This window comes from Symphodus melops (assembly GCF_947650265.1).
Source record: "Symphodus melops genome assembly, chromosome: 10".
Taxonomy (NCBI): domain Eukaryota; kingdom Metazoa; phylum Chordata; class Actinopteri; order Labriformes; family Labridae; genus Symphodus; species Symphodus melops.
In genome coordinates this window covers 11,918,567-11,938,786 of record NC_136700.1, presented here as the reverse complement: position 1 = coordinate 11,938,786, position 20,220 = coordinate 11,918,567, and the positions used below count along the sequence as shown (strand labels likewise).

At 40.0% G+C, this 20,220-nt stretch overlaps 1 protein-coding gene across 1 annotated transcript; it reads left to right on the top strand.

Annotated features, from left to right (window-relative positions):
- The first annotated feature begins 2,346 nt into the window (after positions 1-2,346).
- Positions 2,347-19,986, top strand: tlcd2 (TLC domain containing 2). Its single transcript, XM_079354645.1, has 4 exons — positions 2,347-2,983; positions 3,362-3,444; positions 5,677-5,759; positions 18,665-19,986. The coding sequence occupies exons 1-4, from the start codon at positions 2,805-2,807 to the stop codon at positions 19,043-19,045; spliced, it is 726 nt and encodes a 241-aa protein (XP_079210771.1). The 5' UTR covers positions 2,347-2,804; the 3' UTR covers positions 19,046-19,986.
- Positions 19,987-20,220: the final 234 nt, after the last annotated feature.

Genomic DNA, 20,220 nt, shown 5'->3' with positions numbered 1-20,220 from the left:
TGTCTGTGAGGATCATGTCTCCAAAATAACAGATCGCAAACCACAATTTCCCCCTTGAGGATTAATATAGTATATTAAAAAAAATCCAACAAAAATAATAATAGTAATTGTTTTTCCACTTCAGCTCAAATCAAGACCATTAACCAAAACAAGTTTAAGGCTTAAACAAGGTAGCCAGCAGGTAACTAACTAGATGTACTTTTGGTTTTCAGTGTAAAGAATACTACTCTTATCTCCAAAGAATGTTGTGAATTGTATTCAACAGTAGCCTATTTGAATTTATATAAACCTTTGCAATTACCTTATAGCTAAATAACAGCACTTACACAAAACAATCACAACCACACATAACTACACTCAACAAAAATATAAACGCAACACTTTTGTTTTTGCTCCCATTTGTCATGAGATGGACTCAAAGATCTAAAATTCATTCCAGATACACAATATTACCATTTCTCTCAAACATTGTTCATAAATCTGTCTAAATGTGTGATAGTGAGCACTTTTGCTTTGCTGAGACAATCCATCCCACCTCACAGGTGTGCCACATCAAGATGCTCATCAGACACCATGATTAGTGCATAGGTGTACCTTAGACTGTCCACAATAAAAGGCCACCCTGAAATGTGCAGTTTTTGCTTTATTGAGGGTCTGGGGACTCAGAACCAGTCAGTATCTGGTGTGACCACCATTTGCCTCATGCAGTGCAACACATCTTCTTCGCATAGAGTTTATCAGATTGTCAATTGTGGCCTGTGGAATGTTGGTCCACTCCTCTTCAATGGCTGTGCGAAGTTGCTGGATATTAGTGGGAACTGGTACGCGCTGTCGTATACGCCGGTCAAGCACATCCCAAACATGCTCAATGGGTGACATGTCCGGTGAGTATGCTGGCCATGCAAGAACTGGGACATTTTCAGCTTCCAAGAATTGTGTACAGATCCTTGCAACATGGGGCCGTGCATTATCTTGCTGAAACATGAGGTGATGTTCATGGATGTATGGCACAACAATGGGCCTCAGGATCTCATCACGGTATCTCTGTGCATTCAAAATGCCATCAATAAAATGCACCTGTGTTCTTCGTCCATAACAGATGCCTGCCCATACCATAACCCCACCACCACCATGGGCCACTCGATCCACAACATTGACATCAGCAAAGCGCTCACCCACACGACGCCACACACGCTGTCTGCCATCTGCCCTGAACAATGTAAACCGAGATTCATCCGTGAAGAGAACACCTCTCCAACGTGCCAGACGCCATCGAATGTGAGCATTTGCCCACTCAAGTCTGTTACGGCGACGATCTGGAGTCAGGTTAAGACCCCGATGAGGACGACGAGCATGCAGTTGAGCTTCCCTGAGACGGTTTCTGACAGTTTGTGCAGAAATTCTTTGGTTATGCAAACCAATTGTTTCAGCAGCTGTCTGAGTAGCTGGTCTCAGACGATCTTGGAGGTGAACCTGCTGGATGTGGAGGTCCTGGGCTGGTGTGGTTACACGTGGTCTGCGGTTGTGAGGCCGGTTGGATGTACTGCCATATTCTCTGAAACGCCTTTGGAGACGGCTTATGGTGGAGAAATGAACATTCAATGCCCGAGCAACAGATCTGGTTGACATTCCTGCTGTCAGCATGCCAATTGCACGCTCCCTCAATGCTTGCGCCATCTGTGGCATTTTGCTGTGAGACAAAACTGCACATTTCAGAGTGGCCTTTTATTGTGGGCAGTATAAGGTACACCTGTGCACTAATCATGGTGTCTGATGAGCATCTTGATGTGGCACACCTGTGAGGTGGGATGGATTATCTCAGCAAAGCAAAAGTGCTCACTATCACACATTTAGACAGATTTATGAACAATGTTTGAGAGAAATGGTAATATTGTGTATCTGGAATGAATTTTAGATCTTTGAGTCCATCTCATGACAAATGGGAGCAAAAACAAAAGTGTTGCGTTTATATTTTTGTTGAGTATATTTCCTCAATAAATGCAGTCAATATTTGTGCCAGTATCTTTTTATTGAAAATAACCATTAATATTCTGTGGAAAGCTTTAGTGTTGGACGTATTCAAGTGTAAGAAAATAAAATAACCTGTAGTCTTTAAAGTGGACAGTGTAGATAATAGTGGGTTATGTATGCACAGTGGACATTATTTTTCCACAATTCAGGAAAAAAAAGAGGTGAAAAAGCTCTTTGAAGATCAAGAAAATAAAAAGTAAATTAAATAAGTTACAAAAATCAAGCTTCATTGACAAAGCCTTTTCCTACAGCATGTGAACGTAACACAACACATGTAACGTGCTTTTGGCCGCACCCCTTTATAGTAGGGCGGGGAGACACCGTTGTTTGGTTTTTGTTGATGTCAAAAAGTTACACAAGCGGAGGATGATTTTATAGCAGGTCGGTTTCACAACAGTTAACGGGGATTTGCCACTTTGCACATCGCTCACTTCTACCAATCATACCCGTGGCCATAGAGCTTTATAGGAGAGGGAACAAATACATTCAACCAGAGTCGGTGGGACATTATATGACAAGAGACGCGTCCACGCCTTTGACAACAACCATCAGAAACACGCCTTTCCGCGCGTCACCCTCTGAATGCCGAGTGTGCAGAGATGATTGGAATTACACCGGCGTGTTAAAGTGATTGTCTCGATTGTCTCCAACAAGAAGCCCAAAGCCGCCTGTGCGTCTGTGCCACCGTCATATCGGCTGCGCGTCCACCGCTCACAAATTGGGACCATCGTGGTCTGGGAAAGTCTTTATCAGCAAAGCAAAATAGTTCAATCATGGAGTTGAGTTCAGTGGTTTTAACGACTGGCGGCGCATTCGGATTTTTCCAACTTGTCAACGCGGGGGTCGGGAGGCTCCCCATGCCTGAATCCGCACGCAGGAACGCATGGAAATGGAGGAATATCGCAGTATCGTTTGTGCACAGTTTCATCACTGCGATATGGGCAGTGCTTTGGTAAGTTAAACCCTCACCAAATCAGGAAGATACAGAGCTGAATTTGATTTATTGATGTAATCAGAATGTACTCGGATATGATATGATTTGTTTAGTGGTGTTCCACTTTCATAGTTTAATGTGCAGCCTTGACTTTCCCTTTGTTTTTAAAATTGATAAAATACTTTGTCATCCTATACTTTGACAGTAGGCTGTTTGGACTTACTTATTCAGTGCTGCTTTTTCTTATCATCATTATTCATCGTTTGAAATAGTCTAATTATTAGACTGTAACCTGTAGCCTATTTAAGTTTTCTGGATGATAAAGATGCCAGTGTAAAAACCAAGACATTTTTTCCCATTTAAACCACTTAACCAGAATGTGTTTTTATTTTTCAGCTTTTTCCATCAGCCACAGATGGCAGAGGATTTGATAGAAACCTACTCTGTGTTTTCTCATGCTTTGGTGTCGTTTTCCATTGGTGAGTATTCACAACTTCTAGAGTGTTGGATATCTAAATTTGTTCTTGTCTCAATGGAAAGATGGTGGTATGTGTGCAGAGGAATGGACAGAGAGTGCAGCCAAAGGGGCTAGTGAGGGAGGGAAAGTGAGGAAATTGTATTTTCAATCCCAGCTCAACTAATTTTCATTGATGTCAGGACAGAAACATCTATTTCTTGTTGGGTTATATGTAAATGTAATTTTATGTTTTTGCCCACATGGCACTCCTGTAGATATTTGTTTTAGTTCCTTAAATGCTACTTGGAATAAATAATGTAGGCTACCAAGAAGTGATTATCTTTTCTCCTTACACCAAATCAGAGAGTTAAGTAAATTACATTGTTTCTAATTGTATTAAGTATTTTTCAAATCTGAAAGTGAATGCAACCCCACATACTCCAAATAGCACCTCATCCTGTTTTCACTTTTTCTCATTAATCCCCCAAAAAATTCGCTGGCAACATCTTGAATACACACGTTTATTTGGATCTCTGTCGGGCAACAAGTGCTTCCTCAGGATTCCCAGGATGTCTGACATTCTTTCAGGAAGCCCTGCCCTGGAAGCTGGCAGAGCAAGGAGCAGTGTCAGAATGTGAAGATCAATGAGGGGCATTATTATCAGCTCCAGGCACCAGGCGTAACCCCGCACAGTCACGTGCCATCAACAAGACGGCAACTACGCAAAAAGTCAGTAAATGTATGCAAGACATCCATATCAGATGCCAGTGGTAGAAGAAAAGGGAGTATTTCTCGCAAAAAAACAAAACAAAAGGAGGGTTTCTCTAACCCTCCCACCAGAAAGTGGTGTGATTCTGAGGCCTCAGAAAGTGTATGGAGGAGTTTTCATAAGTGAAACTCCAACACAGTTTTGGCAGATGGCTGTTCAACATGAGTCTGGTTCTGTTTGAGGTTTTTTTCTTGCCACTGTTACTTTGCTAAATGTTGCTTAGTGCTTATGGTGGATTCATGTGGGGTCTTTGTGAATAATAATATCACGATAATAATATAACAAAGCACGGTTTAAGACCTGCTCTTTTTATTAAGTGTCTCAACATAACCTTTGTTGTGAGTTGGCGCTATACCAGTGAAGATTGATTGATGTCCCCCAGAGCTTGTGCAATGCCAACTAAAGCATCATGCAGGGAAGACACAGTTTTCATTTGCCTCTCTTGTACTGTAATTATTTTTCATGTTGCCATATAAACCCAAATGACTGTATCTTCTCTGAACTCCAGTGACGTATAATCCAAAAATAGAAACAAGTCTACAAAATCCAACATTTTAAAAGTGATAGTAAATATGCCTCCACAGCGACATTTGAATGATTAACCCTGTCCCCGTAATGTCAAGTTAACATAAGATGCAGTATCAAATACTAGTTTTGAAATGTTTACGTGCCGCTGTAACATGGCAGTCGAGGTGTCTTCATGAAGTTTTGCTTTAACAGTTTTTTTTAGACATGTACTTACCCTGAAACTTGTTGCTTGACAAACCGGTTTAACCACTTTAATTTAAACAAACCAGTGAATCTCATTCTACATCATCTCGAATAGGCCTAAAGAAAATTATATACATTTTACTTTGGGGAATATTAACCCAGAAACAGCCTGTATTACATTTAGGCCTCACTGAATGATTTACTATAAAACACAAGAGCAAGATAAGAGACTTTTGTCGATATGCACTTTTATTGTACAAGTTGCACATTTTCAGTTTGGTTTTTTTTCGGGCAAACCTGACCCAAATTCAACAATATGAGCTCTTAAGGAGAGCAAAAATACAAATAAATCAGTTTTTAAAAATGCTATCTTTTTGATAGTTCTTTATTTTGCAGCATGAAGTACAGTTGATGCTTTTTAAACCCAAACCCTTCTCCACATCATCAGAAAGGTCTTGGTGTCAGATTTCTTGCATAATGAGGTTAATTCCACCCCTCGGTCCCCATCCTCAACTCTTCATTATTTTTCCAACATTCGTAATAGCTGTCACCATGGTTACAGCTGGAGGGGAAGGGGTGGGGTTGGTGGATATGAATAGCCCCTCTCCAAGACACATCTTGGTTTGCAATGCTGTCGCCATGGAAGCAGGCCCCCCCTCCGACACGCTCGATACGGTTCAGGCTTTTCTTGTCAAAAGAATCTGTTGGGTTACAGGTTGATGGTGTATAAATGAACGTAAAGGTGCCATCAGCTAATGTTGTTTATCTCCACAGGTTACTTCCTCTATGACTTCTCTGACATGGTGCTCAACCAGAAGCTGAGTCAGTCCTGGGAGCTTATCCTTCATCACTTGGTGGTAGGTCTTTTCAAAGATTACTGTCAGAAAACGCTCTGGTCAAAGAGTGTTGTGTTCTTGTTTTCGAAGACTGTTACCAAGGCAATCAAGGTGGGTTATCAGGTCATGCGCCCAAAATGCACCTGTTAGAAGCAAAGGCACCACCAAGCCAAAATACCTGTCTTTCTTGTCTAGTGACAAAGAACAAGTGAGGGAGGAACAAAGAGACAATCATTCCAGTGTGACAGGCCCCCCGCCCCATGCACCCACCCAGATATTTTCTTGTATATTTACTTTTGAAGAAATGCAATAAAGCCACTTTAAACACCTTTTCAGACACAGAGGCTGAACATGTGTCATGAAGCTGGCAAAAGTCTTGAGTAGCTGGCACAGATTCCATTTGCACTGGTTTTCACAGCTCAAGGGTTTCATGAAAAGATATGACTTCTATTTGCACAAAACAAGACATAGCCACAATCAAAATACAATTACAATATTTCCAAGTGAAGAAAAAATAGAAAAAGAACCATGCAAATTTGTATTAACCTATGTAGACAATGTATACTAGTACAGTGGATTATTCCAAACTTTGCTGGTTGCAGCAAGTAGAGATTTAGCACATATCTTTGTGCATATATTGACTTAGAGTTCTTTTTTGGTTTTATGAAAAATCTTTCAAAATCGGCCTCTGCTTTCCTCGAGGATCTGGATTCCCCTTCCTTTAAATTATTGTGTAAGTGTTGTGTATATGGCTTCTCTTTCAAGTTGACTTTAAATAAAGTTTTTCAAATAAGACATTGGTGGCATTGACAGAAAGCTAGGTTATGTTTTTGTAATGGCCGTCCTTGTCATGATGTTTCAGATTGCCTTGGGTTGAACTCGGGTATTGGTGTTGATGATTGTGTTTGCCTGTGATGTGCACAAGCTCATTGTTTCTTAACAAGGTTAAAGTCACAGCTTACTACCAGGCCAGGTGAGAGTCATTGTGTTTAGTGTTGGCAAATTTACAAGTATTCAGAAGTAATTGGGTGTTGTTTATAAGGCAAATACCTCACAGAATTCCAGAGTACGTAGATAGCTGCAGCCCCTTCATTTCTAAAAAGCCTGTTTTTTTTTCTGCTTTACTTCCTGAAAAAGTAGTGAATGAATTCTTGGCTGAGCAAACTGGCCCCAGATTGTCACTATGTGGGAGGAAAAATACTTTTTGCTCTTTGTGTTACAGACTGAAACGCTTTTGTTGTTTCTTTATTGTACCACCATCCAGACTTTTATTCATTTTTTGTATGATTTTGTTCATGTAATTTCCATGTACCATTATGAAAAACCATCTACCTTCAGCTGACTAGTTATCTTGTTCTTATCTGGCACACTCTTTTATATTGTGTTGGCTCTTTCTCTTGTTCTTTTCAGGAAGCTTTTGTAGACTGTTATTGTGCTAATGGTTCACAAAGGTTGTATAAAACGCTTTCAGGTCTTAATGTGAACAAGTGTTTTAAATGTACTGCTCATCTGAGCGTTGTCCATTTAGCGTTGGACCATGCAGGAACTGGCTGGTCTTACAGTCAGGAGGAGCAGACTGAGCTCTGTTTAATCTCCTCCATGTTGGCAGCTCATCTATCGTTTGCTATCACAATGCAAATTTATCTACGGTTCTCTTGAAAAGTGACGTGACTATGCAAAGAATGCAAACTGAAAATGTTCATTTGGAGATGAGATTAATTGGGGGGAAAAAACAACCTCTGAAGCAGATGCAAACAATTTGACATCAAGGAGGGCATCTTAATGGGAATATGTGCAAAACATTTTGTCATTTACATGCATGCTTAGCCTTTGTCTCCTTAAATGTACATATTTATTCTTATAGCTGTTTGCATTTATTTGAACTGTGGTGTGTTTCTCCTTCGATACAAGCACATGGAGAAAAAGAAGGAGGAGTAACAAGAGTTTTGCTAATCCCTGTTGTAGCCGTCTAAGAGGAATTATAAAGGCAAACATTCCATCGAAAGTCTTTTTTATTCCTTGTTGACTGGAGTGGAGATTAGCAGCTTCTTATTTCTGTCTGAGAAACATTTGGGCTCTGCCACAATCTCTCAGGTCTGAAGAGATCCTGTAGTGTTAAATGACATTTATAGTTTTAGCAACTGTTTTATCAGTTTGTACAGTTAATAAAAAAAACAAACAGGTTTTATTTCCTCTTATTGTAAAAAACAAATCCTCAATCTCATTCCTTATTTCAACTTCAAAAGTGAGCCTTAAAAAATGTGAAGAAATCTGAGCCACAGGAGCAGGATGCCAAGCAGTAGCAGAAGCACAGATGACTTTTCCATGGAGAATGAGAGCATATGAAAAGCAGTATGTCTAATGCTGCCTTTTTTTACAATTCCCAGCAAAAACACTGAGAGGATCGATTCACTGTCTTTGTGAGCTTCACATGGATTTGAAACTTTTGACGCATTTGCTGTTTAAATGTCTCTCACTCCTCTCTCATTAGGCAGAATTCAGTCATCTTTGAGAGGAGCCAAGACTAATGCTCCAAAAGTAGATCAGGGCAGCTCAGGTTAATCTGCTTTTTGAGGAGAGATGCCGTTTCCAATCACATCTGCCCTTCCCTTTCTGCCTCCAGTCAATATATCTAAATGATTCCCCCCAATTTGACACGGATGTTGTGTAACATCTCATTATTACTGATCATACTGTAACAGGAAAGGTCCTGAGGGGTGGCCGGGGGTGATGTGGCTCTCTGTGAAATTTGTTTGGCCACTTTGGGTGCCATCCCAATTCGGCATTTATCTGCCTTTTGATGTGGTTCAGTTCATGTCATTACTCGTAACTTTGAACACACATCCTCTTTTGGACCCCTAAAGAAATAAGCTCAGATGATTCCTTACTTTTTAAAGTAACTCTCTCTGATTCTGATGAAGTTATACAAATTATACACAGGAATATAATATCTGTATGACACTTAGATGTTAGTGTTAAAGTAGATAGGATAGGTGGGACAGGAATGCTAACTACTGTAAATGCACAAAACTTCCAATATCCCATTGGCGTTTTATATTTTTGTTTCTTTTTTCAGACATACTGTATAGTATCAGAATAAATGTAGCTCTTTGTAGCACCAAAGTCGAAAAAGTCAAATGATATACAGTAATGAAATACTTGAACCTAAATCCACATGTTACTCTCATCCATATGAGAAACATTGTTTTTTTTCTGAGATTCTGGGGAAGGAATTGATTGCCCAACTACTTTCTGTTATTTCCAAATAGAAAAAAATGTCAGCTGATCGTCATAGTCTCATTGGTCAGTGATTTAAGATTATTTTCTTATATACACGAAAGTTTGAAATTCACATTTGGTCATCACAAAAACACTTTAAAAAGATCTCGCTATTGACCTTCAGATAGCGCTACACATTAGCATTGTTACTTATGGTGGAAGAGAAGTGTAATGTAGTTTTACCATGCTTTGTTGTTATGGTTATGTTAGATGAAGGACGAAGTGGGCCTGTTGACAACTAAACGCAGTACTGTTTATCGTTGTACTATTTTTTTTTTTTTTTTTAAAAAGGGTCTCTTCTGCTGGAGGATGGTAAACTCACTAATATCCAATATATCTCACTAATCATAGAGAGTTAATTTGTCTGGCAGACTTCTGTTTATCACTCCAACAACAGCATGTGCTCTGTTTGTTATTCTCCTTACAACCTGCAAATCCTCTTAGGTGCTCATGTTTGGATTTTCCATGTTTTCAAATTCAACCTCAGTCCTTTTCTCTCTCCGAGGTTCAAGAGGGAGGTTCATGTACGGTCCTCAGATATGAATGGAACTTGTCTCTGTTTACCAGGCATGGAAATAGATATTTGTGGGAGGAGCGTGAAGCAGTGTAACATCTCGGATAGGGAATGTCGCTTGTGGAATGTACTGTATCTGGTTGTCAGCCATGTTTTCACTGGTGTGATGCCACATTCACGTTTCTTGACACCTTCAATCCTGTAAAACCTGATTATCCTGAAGTGTGTCGTGCTTCTGTCCATGACCTGTTTTTTTCTTAAATAAGGTTCTGCCTACTCCAGTCCTATGCTTTTTATAGACATTGGTATGTCCAGCAGCCTAATGTTAAAGAAGTAAATGCCGATATAAAGAGCAGCAACATTTCTAATCCTTACATCTTTTAATTGTTTTAAAGTCTCCTTTTGTTACACTGTTTATACAATTTCCAAGTCAGATGTCCTTCAGTGTTTTTTTTTTTTTTTTTTTTTTAACATAACATTAACATGCACGTCTGTCATAGTCCCTGTTTCATACTTCCTTGTGTTTTGTGTATGCTTTGTACAGGCTGGGTTGATTTAGTATAAATCTATGGTATGTTTTTGTTTTTGCTAGCCAGCCCACAAATATGTTTCCAGCTATCCACAAGCTGTGGGCTGTGCCACTCCTCCTTTTTTGACCCTCATACTGGTGTGATGAACCCACATGGAGCTTTATTTTTTTCAAATCTGAAGTGTCGCTGAATGAGCTGCTGTAACCCCCAATGGTTTTTGTGATGGTTTTTCGTGGAGATTGCAGTAAAGAATCTCTACACACTTTGGGTAGTGATGGCCAAAGAGGAATGTCTGCTCTAGTTTTTTTGGCGGGAAAAGATAAGGGCTGCAGGTGTTTGTGTCTCAGCAGTCTAATCTTTTTAGTTAACCCTAGGAGAGTCCCCCTACTCATTGTTTTTTCAGACAGGAAGACAGACATCTGGTCTCTATATGAACCTCAACCTTTCCCAAGAGAGAGGGAAAGACATGCACACGCACATGCACATACACATGCGCATACACAGCCTCATGTAGAGTACGAGAGTGCCTGCAAATGTCTGCACCCCCTCAAAACATGTCTTCGCTATAGCTCCACTTCATATATCACACACGCTGCCTTGTTCTCATCCCCCTCTTTCCCTGTATGGCGCCAAAACATCTCCCCCATCCCCCATAATACGCCGACTCTTAGCTGCTTTCACCGCCCCTTCACGTGGCTACAGACCAATGAGAGCCTACCTCCTCCTGTTGTCTTAAATCTTGTTTTTCTGGGGTTTCCCTCATGGCATGGCATGGAGAAATTTCCTTGTTCACCCAGATCTAAAGCAAAGGGAAGAAAACCCACAGACTGATGGATGCAGGTGCTGATATGCGATAGTTAAAGGCAAGTAGTAGAAGCCTTAAGATTGCCGCGACTGTTCAAGTCTTAAACCATGTGACTAGAAGCCGACACAATGTAGTTACGATCTGTAAAAGTGTAATATTAATTTTGCATGAAATATCAAAAATCTGTAACCATGTCTATTGGAGAACATGACACCTTGCATTATGGATATTATTTTTAGATGCCCACTTCTAAGAATATTTCAACATACACATAACAGGAAATGAAACGAAGGCTTAGTTTAATTGATATCCATCTCATCACAGAGCTTATCAGAGCTAAGGAAGGTGAAATCAAGTTATCAGTGTGCAGTAGAAATTCACTCACACACAAACACTTGGCTTATGTTCCAAAGAGGCCAGAGGCTGGAAGAGCAGAGTGCCATGAAGAAAGAGGTGGCACTTGTTTGCAGTTAGCATAACAACTAGGAATACTGTTTGAAGAGGCAGCAGGTTTAGATACCAGAGGGAGTTGACACTTACTTGTTATAAATGAAACAACAAGGCGGGACAAGAAAGAAACTGTACATGTGTTCTCCCTGAGTGCCACACCTAATAACCAAGAGGCAAAGCATTAAGCATGTTGAGAAACAACTTGTGGGAATACCAGAGTGCTTGCATATGATTCCTAAAGCAGCGTGGGTGGTTGTGCAAGCATTAGAAAGTACAGCGTAGGAACAACCTCGCATTGAACATTTGTAGTAAATTCAGTTAACCATTTCAGTGTCTTCTTTAAAATGTGTCACAGATGGAAAACCTGTGATATCTTCAGTTTGTTTGTTTGTTCCTGTCACTCCCTAGAATCCCTGCATTGGATCGTGCTGTAACTTCAAAGTATGTTATCCAATTCAGGTTGCAAAAATAATTACAACTTCATTGTTAGCATGCCGAGAGCATTTACATTAAACACAAAAGTCTGAAACAAAAAAGTCTTAATGGGATACTTGGGGGGGGGGGGGGGGGGGGTAAAAAATCAACATTAAAAAGGCATGTTTTCCCACTGAGGATACTGACATTTGACCCATTGGATGGAGGCCTGATTATAATGATAATTCTTTCACATTATTTTTAGACGGTCTGATTACAATAAAGCTAGCTATCAGTTACCCTCAGATCAGTTGATGCTGGTGGGGGAAAATACCTGCTTTTGGATTGACATTTTTATTTGGGGGAGGGCTGGATGTGTTGCAAACTGGGATATTGTGTAAAACAGTGGATGGGCACGAAAACTTTGAGTTGTAGCAAATATGCTAATTAGATTTTGTTTGTTTATAGAACTTCATACAAATAGCACAACATGGAACACTGTGTGGGCATAATACCAATATTTCATTACCAGTCAAATATATATATATACATAGTTAAATGAGGTTTTTATCCAGCAGCTGGTTAGCATAGCACTAACAGAGAAAACGGGGACTAACTAGCTGCTAATTGTGGCTTAATTTTCACTGTTCTAACATGAGAGGGGTTCAATCATGATATCCTGCTTCCAGCAAAGAGAGTCATCAAGCTTTTCTAATTTTATCAATCACATCATTTGGATTTTGAAGTTCCTGGTCTTAATGAGCTCTGATATTAAATTGAAAAGCTATTGGCTTATTTCCTTAGGCTCTCTGAAAGCGAGGCCAAGGCTTAGTCATACAGTGAGTGCGCTTAAGATTCAAACCTCTACTCCTGCTTTCACACCCAGTAAATGAGCACCTCAAGTGACCATGATTCACACAAACACACCTTAGACAGACATTGAGCCTCTCCCTGATGTCTCATGTGAGAAGCGGAAAAGGTGTCATTCTCAGCCTGTACTGAAAAGCACACATAGTTTTAGAAATGAAACCCACGCTGAACGTATTTGCCCCAAATATTTTGTTTAATAGTGTTTGGCAGATCCGGTGAAAATCTGTACAGAAGTTTGCGACAGCGAGGATCTGAAAAGAGCACTGTGCTGCTGTCAGCTGATGAGACCTAATGCAGGTCGCATGATAATAGTTACAGCCATCACCCCTCTGACTTCTAGATTGTGTGTATGTGTGTGTTTTTGCACACTTTGTGTGTATTAGCGTGTCTCATGTTTCCAAGCTACACATCCTTGCATCCACTTTTCACTGTTGTAAGAAGGCCCTCCCACCTCCTCATCACACCACTGCTGGTCTGCCTATGACCAGATGGCTCTGACTCTGTTGAGCTTCCTATTCGTCTCCCATGTATTTCACTTGGCTGATTTAATGTCCCTTGATGGCCATTATTAAGGAAACACTGCTCGTGAAACAATTTCCTAAAACAGGAACAAAATGTGTATTACCTGAATTTTTTTCTGAATCAAATCCGATGTCCTCCATTGCTGTTTCCAACTCAGCCACAGTAAAAAGAAAAAAGAAATTGTCCATGATGCCATGTTTTTTTACGTTCAAGAAGATAGATGAAGCGAAGCACACTACACCTCCCCTTCATATTTTTATGGGCCAGCTTCATTTTTTATTCATGTTACTACAGTTTTTTTTGTTCAAACTAACATTATTGAGAAGTTTTGAAGCCAAATAAAATGAGTTCAGTTTACTACCACCTTTTCATCAATACATACAGTATGTGATCTGGTTCAAAGCAAAATGTTGACTGTGGTGCTGTGGGGAAGCCGACATCGTTTTTCGTGTCAGATTGCTGAAGGTGAAATATCCTAAATGTTTGTGGTTTGCTTTTTTAAGTTTTGAAATGACTTCATCGTGAAAGTCTTTAGTGTTTTCCGTCGTTACTGTATGTCCTCTGACACACACTGACAAGGAAAAGATAAGGTAAACGTTTGAAATATATTTAACCACAGAACAAATGGTGTGGATGTGCTCTCATGAGAATCATTTCTATCTCTTCATCCTGTGCAGCTATTAAAAACACTGCTGCATCAAATGTATATGTGTAAGAACATTTCCCATCCAGATTGGGGTTTTGGTTAAAGAATATCTTCCAACTATCCGAACTTAAACCTCTGCTGCACTGAGACCCTTTCAAAGGAGGTCTTTGTCTGTACTGTACGGTTTGGTATAGCCTGTGTGCTCTGAAAACATGCCACCAACACATCAATACAAACGGCTGTGTCAAGACGCCTGTGAACTTCTTGGGTTAATAACTTTCCTCACCCCTTTTCTTTCTCACATGGAACCATTATCATTCAGCACTCACTTTGTCCATTGTTCTAATCGACCTGTCCTGGGGACTGAACTTGAAATTCTTCTTTAACAGGGGCAGGAAACAGAGTTATCAGCTGTAGGGAAACTGGTTTGACGTGGAAATCCTTTATTAACTTGGTGTTTGTGTTGATTGTTCACATGGAGCAAAGGCGAGACATGCTTTATTTAGGCTGAGCAAGGCTTGTCTGCATGCTCCAGAAGCGTAAGCAGTGTGTGACTATGTGACGTGTAAGGGAGGGTGGTGGGGTGAGCAAAAAACAATCACTTAATGCATGTGTTAGATCTGAGGGTGAGACAGGGACTGGATCATGTTGCAAATAATGAACAGGTTATACTACATCCTACTGTTCTACAGCTACATTTACATCCCACTGGATGAGACTGTGATTGCCTGAAAACGTGCATGCAGAGATGAGAGGATAAACTAATTCATACTTTAATAATGATATGCATTTAGACCATTTCACACTCTATACTAAAGCTGCATTTCAAACATATACTGTAGCTCCAGTACTTTATATCCTTTCATATTTAGACTTTTTTTTTTTTTTTTTTTTTATTGCAAACTGAACTTGTATTGGTACGGTGTGTGTTATTGTATCTCACGCTAAGCAGTAAACGAAGCAGGAGCAGAGGAATGTTTGCTCTCTGGTGATAGCCACACAAAGTGACGTTTTCACCGTTGAATAAAGTATTTGCAAGGGGTTTTAGTAGCTTCCTTCCCAATCTTTTGTATATCAATGGTTAACACGTTTCTTCATAGAATCCTTTATTGGTTAAGATGTGACGACTCTGTTGGTCAGTCAGCTCTGTTCAGTTTTTCTAGCCCCTCCTGTAAGTTAAAGATCACAATAAAACAAGGCAGAATTCTTGTAGCACCGTGACTTTTCTCCAACTTTTGGGGAAATGAACCAAAAATAAGTTTTAAACTTAACTGAAATGAGTTAGCTTGCAATGGTATATGACCCATGTACTGTATTTATAGCCGTACAAATGTAAAGACAAAAAAGTATTTATCTCCCATGCTACGAGTGTTTTCATTTTCAAAAAAGTGGTAATCTTTTTGTTTACCTTTGTAAGTTACCTTGACCGAATAAGCCGACAGTTAACCTCTCAGGTGTCATCTGTGGAATTCATGGGATAAACCTATCCCTTTATCAGTCTTATCTGACCCTGGTGTTTCTGTCCGTTTACCCTCTGAGTAATCATTACCTAGTGTCTCATTGTCTGTACTTTTGATGTTGAAGGCCGTGTGAGAGATCTCGCTTTTTTTAATTTATTTTTTTATTTTCACTTACAGGGTATTTTGTTTTTTTACATGTTTCACTTCTTGATACCAACATCTATGTTATTTGCCTCCAATCTTTACTCCCAGTGTTCCTTCCTGAAGGAACATGAAGGTCCCTCACTGTGGGTGAAAAGAAAGTATAATTAAGCCCACAGGGAGTAAATGTAAGCAACAAACACGATCACAAACACACACAACATCCTTGTTTTCCAGCTCTTTGTTTAGATTTGATAAGAGCAGGTTAATGTATACATTGCAGTGCAAAGGTTAAGCACAACTCATAAACCTTAGTAACACTATTCTCCACGAGTTTCTCTTTGGACAGTTGTGTCTTGGCTCCTGTTTGTGAAAACCACACTTACAGAGCTTATGCATCAAATCCAGCTCATGCTAAATGACTTTGATCATCAAATTGAGATGAATCAGGGTCTGGGGAGGGGGGGGCACACACTCATGAAAATGTCCTGAGATTGTCCGGGTTGGACTGATTGTATGAACTCAAACATGGTTACCCGGACTTTGTCCTGAAAATGTCCTGCCAGGTCCCTAGTGAGATTCAGCTAGCTGCTGGGGTCCGGTTTGTTGCTTAGCCATATGGGGTCATGTCACCTGATGTTAACTCTGCATATCATTAGGTGTCTGAAGATAAAGATTTACAGAGGGGAAGCAGTTTGTGACACATGGCCTAAACTTTATTGTTTGTTACATATCGTTGTTATTGACCTGTGAACTATGGTGCTATTTCTGTTTATATGCTGACAAAAGACTACACATGTCCTCATAAAAGCTGCATTACCACCATAAAACTAGGTACTTTTTCTATCATCTTATCATTAGGTTGTGTAAGGGTTAGTTTTGACCTTCCAAGTCCAATGCTCTATTGGTCAGTCTGGACTTGACTTGGCCTAAAAACAGAGTTCAGCTTGATACTGATGAGTTGAATTTTGCCTGCTTCAGCGACTTTGATAACGGTGTCGTGACAAACCTTTCAGATGTTTTCAGACTCACCACCTGCATCACCTCATTCGGGCACCTGTCTTCATGCCACAGAGGAATCTCACACGACACTGACCGAACAACACTACAGTGTGATCTCACATAGGCCTAACTGCTAGTTTGTGTGGCTTTTGTTTTGAAATGAAAAGCCCCGTGTCCTGTTGACGAAACTGTTTCCCCTCCCAACACATCGGCTATAATTAGAATAGCCATTTGTGTTGCTAAATGCGGCGCTTTCACTGTCAATTTTAATTGTTCGCCATCTCTGTCATTGTAACCTGACAGCAAGTGAAGAGTTTAAAATGGCTTTTAAAAAAACCAATTCACATTTTTTTACAATTCAGGTAGAGACTCAACACGAATATGAAAAACTGGTGGGCCAATAAATTAGAATTGGTTTTAAAAATTATCATTTAAGAAAATAACTTTCCTATTTACTTAAAAACAGATGGAAGGTTAAAAAACAGTAAGATAAAGTTTCCCTTTTCCCTGATGTACTTTTCAAAACCTTACAGTCAAATCAGTGTTTAAGAAAAAAAACAAGCTTTTCAAATGTTCCTTCATCTCTATACCTGAACCACATTTTGTTGTTGTTGCCAACACGAACAATACACGAAGGAAGTGAGATGTGTCCAGAGAAGAACACCTTTTGACCTTGAAACCTTTTTCGAAGCTAGCACATATCCATGATCCATTACATGTAATGTGAAGGCCAGTTTGTGATTGTTTGCTGCTGACTCTCCTCACATGGCCTCATGCCTGACCTCCTACAGAGCATCACATGACTGCTGTTAGTCAGGGCATCCTGTGACCTCAGAAACGCAAAACACAAGATGCCTCTCCAACTGATCTCAGGCTGATGTTAAGGCCATTCTCTCTCAGCTGTGTATCTCATGACCATCACTAACTAACCAATGGCTTTGCTTTCTTTGGATTAGTCTCTATTCACAACAATCATCTCGTCCCTAACCCACCCTCTCAAATCAAGGCAGCTAAGGGACACCAAATCTGTAACTCAAGTACAATGTGTCAGAACACAGTTTGTCCTCCTGCTAGACTCGGAGTGTGCTCTGAGTGTGAATGAAGCTGATGATTGTGGTGGTGTGTGAGGTAGTGCCAGCTCATGTGGAGAGGTTGGCTGAACAGCCTGTTTTGGTATAAATGCACTTCTGTGTCATCCAAGTGTTACACCTCATTACAGAGCTGCTCTGAATATATAAGACAGATGAATTTCCCCTCTGTCACAACCTGTCAGACACCGTGGAGCTGTGATCCTTTCGTCTCACTCCTCAGTGTCATGTCAGCACACAGGATGTGGAGAGTTGCCTGTGTTGGAGAGGTTCAAACTGGTTTGAAGATTCGCTGCTGCCATCTTGTGGGGATTCTCTGTTGCTTACCAAACACACTTTCATAAGCTTGGCTCAGTGGAGATGAGTCACACTAGATGTGTCCTTGCATGTTGTCATTGAGCCAAAGACGGAAATGAGAGTGTAAGTACAACTGGTCATCAGCACCGAAACAAAGTAGAAATGTGTTGTTTATACACTGCAAAAAGATTTTTCTTCAAATCAACAAGTTCCATATTCACAAAGAAAATACATCTGCCAGTAGACGATCTGTACTCAAGTGGAAACTTTAGAAACTTATCAATTCATACTTGGAGCTTGAAAACATCAGACTGGTGCGTCTCATGATATGCATGATATTTGTGTGTGGGTGAGAGCTCCACTATCTCTAAACAAAGTCGAGCATCAATGATCTGATTCTGATTCACATTTTTCCTCTTTACTGATTCCAGACTCTAGCGTTAGCCTATAGCAAGTATACCCCTCCAAAACCCAAATATTCATTTGGTGGTGGAAAACAATGATATTTCAATCAATAATTGTTTTTGATGGGTTAATAAGTTATAAATAAATAAAAACAAAATTATCTTTTTGTAGCTCCCAATCCCAACAGAAGTTATCTTAAACACTTGACACACCGAATGTTCACTAGAACTTTGTTGTGATCTAAAAAGTAGAAACCCAAGATAAATTCACTATGGGCAGAAAGGAAGAATGTCCTTTAAACTGACAGAAATCTTGATCAGAACCAGACACATTGGTGGTCAGCCATCTCCTGTTGCCAGATGTTAGGCTGCATCTGATACCTACATTGTTATCTGTATAGAAACAAATGTAGTAAAATCTGCTTTCAGTTCCACATCTTAGATAGTGTTGATATTTCATCCACACATCCATCCTAACTCTGCTTCTCTTTTTCTTCTCTGTAGGTAATCACCTGTTTCGGCCTTTCTGTTGTGTCTTGCCACTACGTGGGCTTTGCTGTGGTGGCCCTGCTGGTGGAGATAAACTCTGTGTTCCTCCACCTCAGGCAAATGCTGCGCATGGCCAACATGGCCATCGGCACGCTATACCGGGTCAACAGCATGATCAACCTGGGAACATACGTGGTGTTCCGCATCAACACACTGGCCTGGATGACCCGCTGGCTGGTGCTCAACAGGGACAATGTGCCCCTGCTGGCCTACTCGATGGGCAGCGTGGGCTTAGCCATCATGACGGCAATGAATATTGTCCTGTTTTATCGCCTACTCAGGAGCGACTTTTTGAAGAGCAGCACCCGGGAGACAAAGAAAGAGAAGGAGATGTAGAGGACAGAGCTGAAGAAGGATTACATTCACAAACACTCCTGTTGATTATTGTACACTAACACCCCGCGGATGAGATTCAGTACTTTCTGCTTGTGTGTAATTTACTCAAATCTATGAGATGGAGGGATCTCTCTGTCTGTCAAACTGTACAGGTTCATGCATACATGGTGTTATTCGATAGCCTTACTTGAAGACATATCACACCGTGTCCTTATGCTAAAAGCTATTTTTACTTGTATTTTTAACTTCTGTACTTATTTGTGGTGTCGGGGTTTTGCTTATACACCGGTAATAAAATGTGGTTATCAAATTAACATTAATAATTATCCTTATTTAACTATTAATGTAAATCAACAATATTAAAACAAGTTAATAAACCTAGCGGCACCACCATGAAAGCAGGAAACAATTACCAAATATCATAATATCAGTCTCAAATTAATTCATTAAATACAAATATTAATTAGTAATCTGTATTTAGTAAATTGAAGCGTGAAATCTGAACACAAAGCCCTTGCACCCAGCTTATTTCACAACGCAGATGCACTAGTAATCACAAACAACTGCTCTTTAAATTATAACAGAGTTTATTGAATAAACCACATAGTGAAAGTCAATCAGATGAATAAATATTGGAGAGACAGAGAGAGAGAGAGAGAGAGAGAGAAAACAAGATGGAGAGAGACAATGCACAATGTCGTCATGTCACATTGGGACAAGATGGTGGACAACAAAAAGGAGCCTTGTAACCATATAATTTAAACTGCAGAAAGCGAGTGGCTGGACTTTGATTCAATGGCGGGTACACTGGTCTTTCTGCCTGTTTAAGTGGTGAACATAAACTTGCATAGCATTGAATGTAAACATGGCGAGTCAGCACAATAAAACAAATGCAGCAGTTTGCAACACATAATAAACAATGTCAACAATGATGCACGATTAACAGTGAACATAAAAGACTATTTTTGAAAATATATTTCTGCCCAGAACAAAATCTCTTACAGTGAATCACTTCTAGTGATTGTTGTCAGGTTCGTTTGATCTCCACGTTGTTGAATGTTAAAACCAGCAGCTTCAGGCAGGTTTCCTTTGTGGCAGATGCAGGAGTAGGTAGCAGGATTTGATTTTTTTGACCTTTTATCCTTGTGTATTTAGGGATCAGTGGGCTGTCTAAA

Excerpts from the sequence above, each read along its gene's own strand:
- tlcd2 (XM_079354645.1), top strand. The coding sequence starts at position 2,805 with ATGGAGTTGAGTTCAGTGGTTTTAACGACTGGCGGCGCATTCGGATTT. Across the intron at positions 2,984-3,361 it reads GCGATATGGGCAGTGCTTTG|CTTTTTCCATCAGCCACAGA; the intron begins GTAAGTTAAACC and ends TTTATTTTTCAG. Across the intron at positions 5,760-18,664 it reads TTATCCTTCATCACTTGGTG|GTAATCACCTGTTTCGGCCT; the intron begins GTAGGTCTTTTC and ends TCTTCTCTGTAG.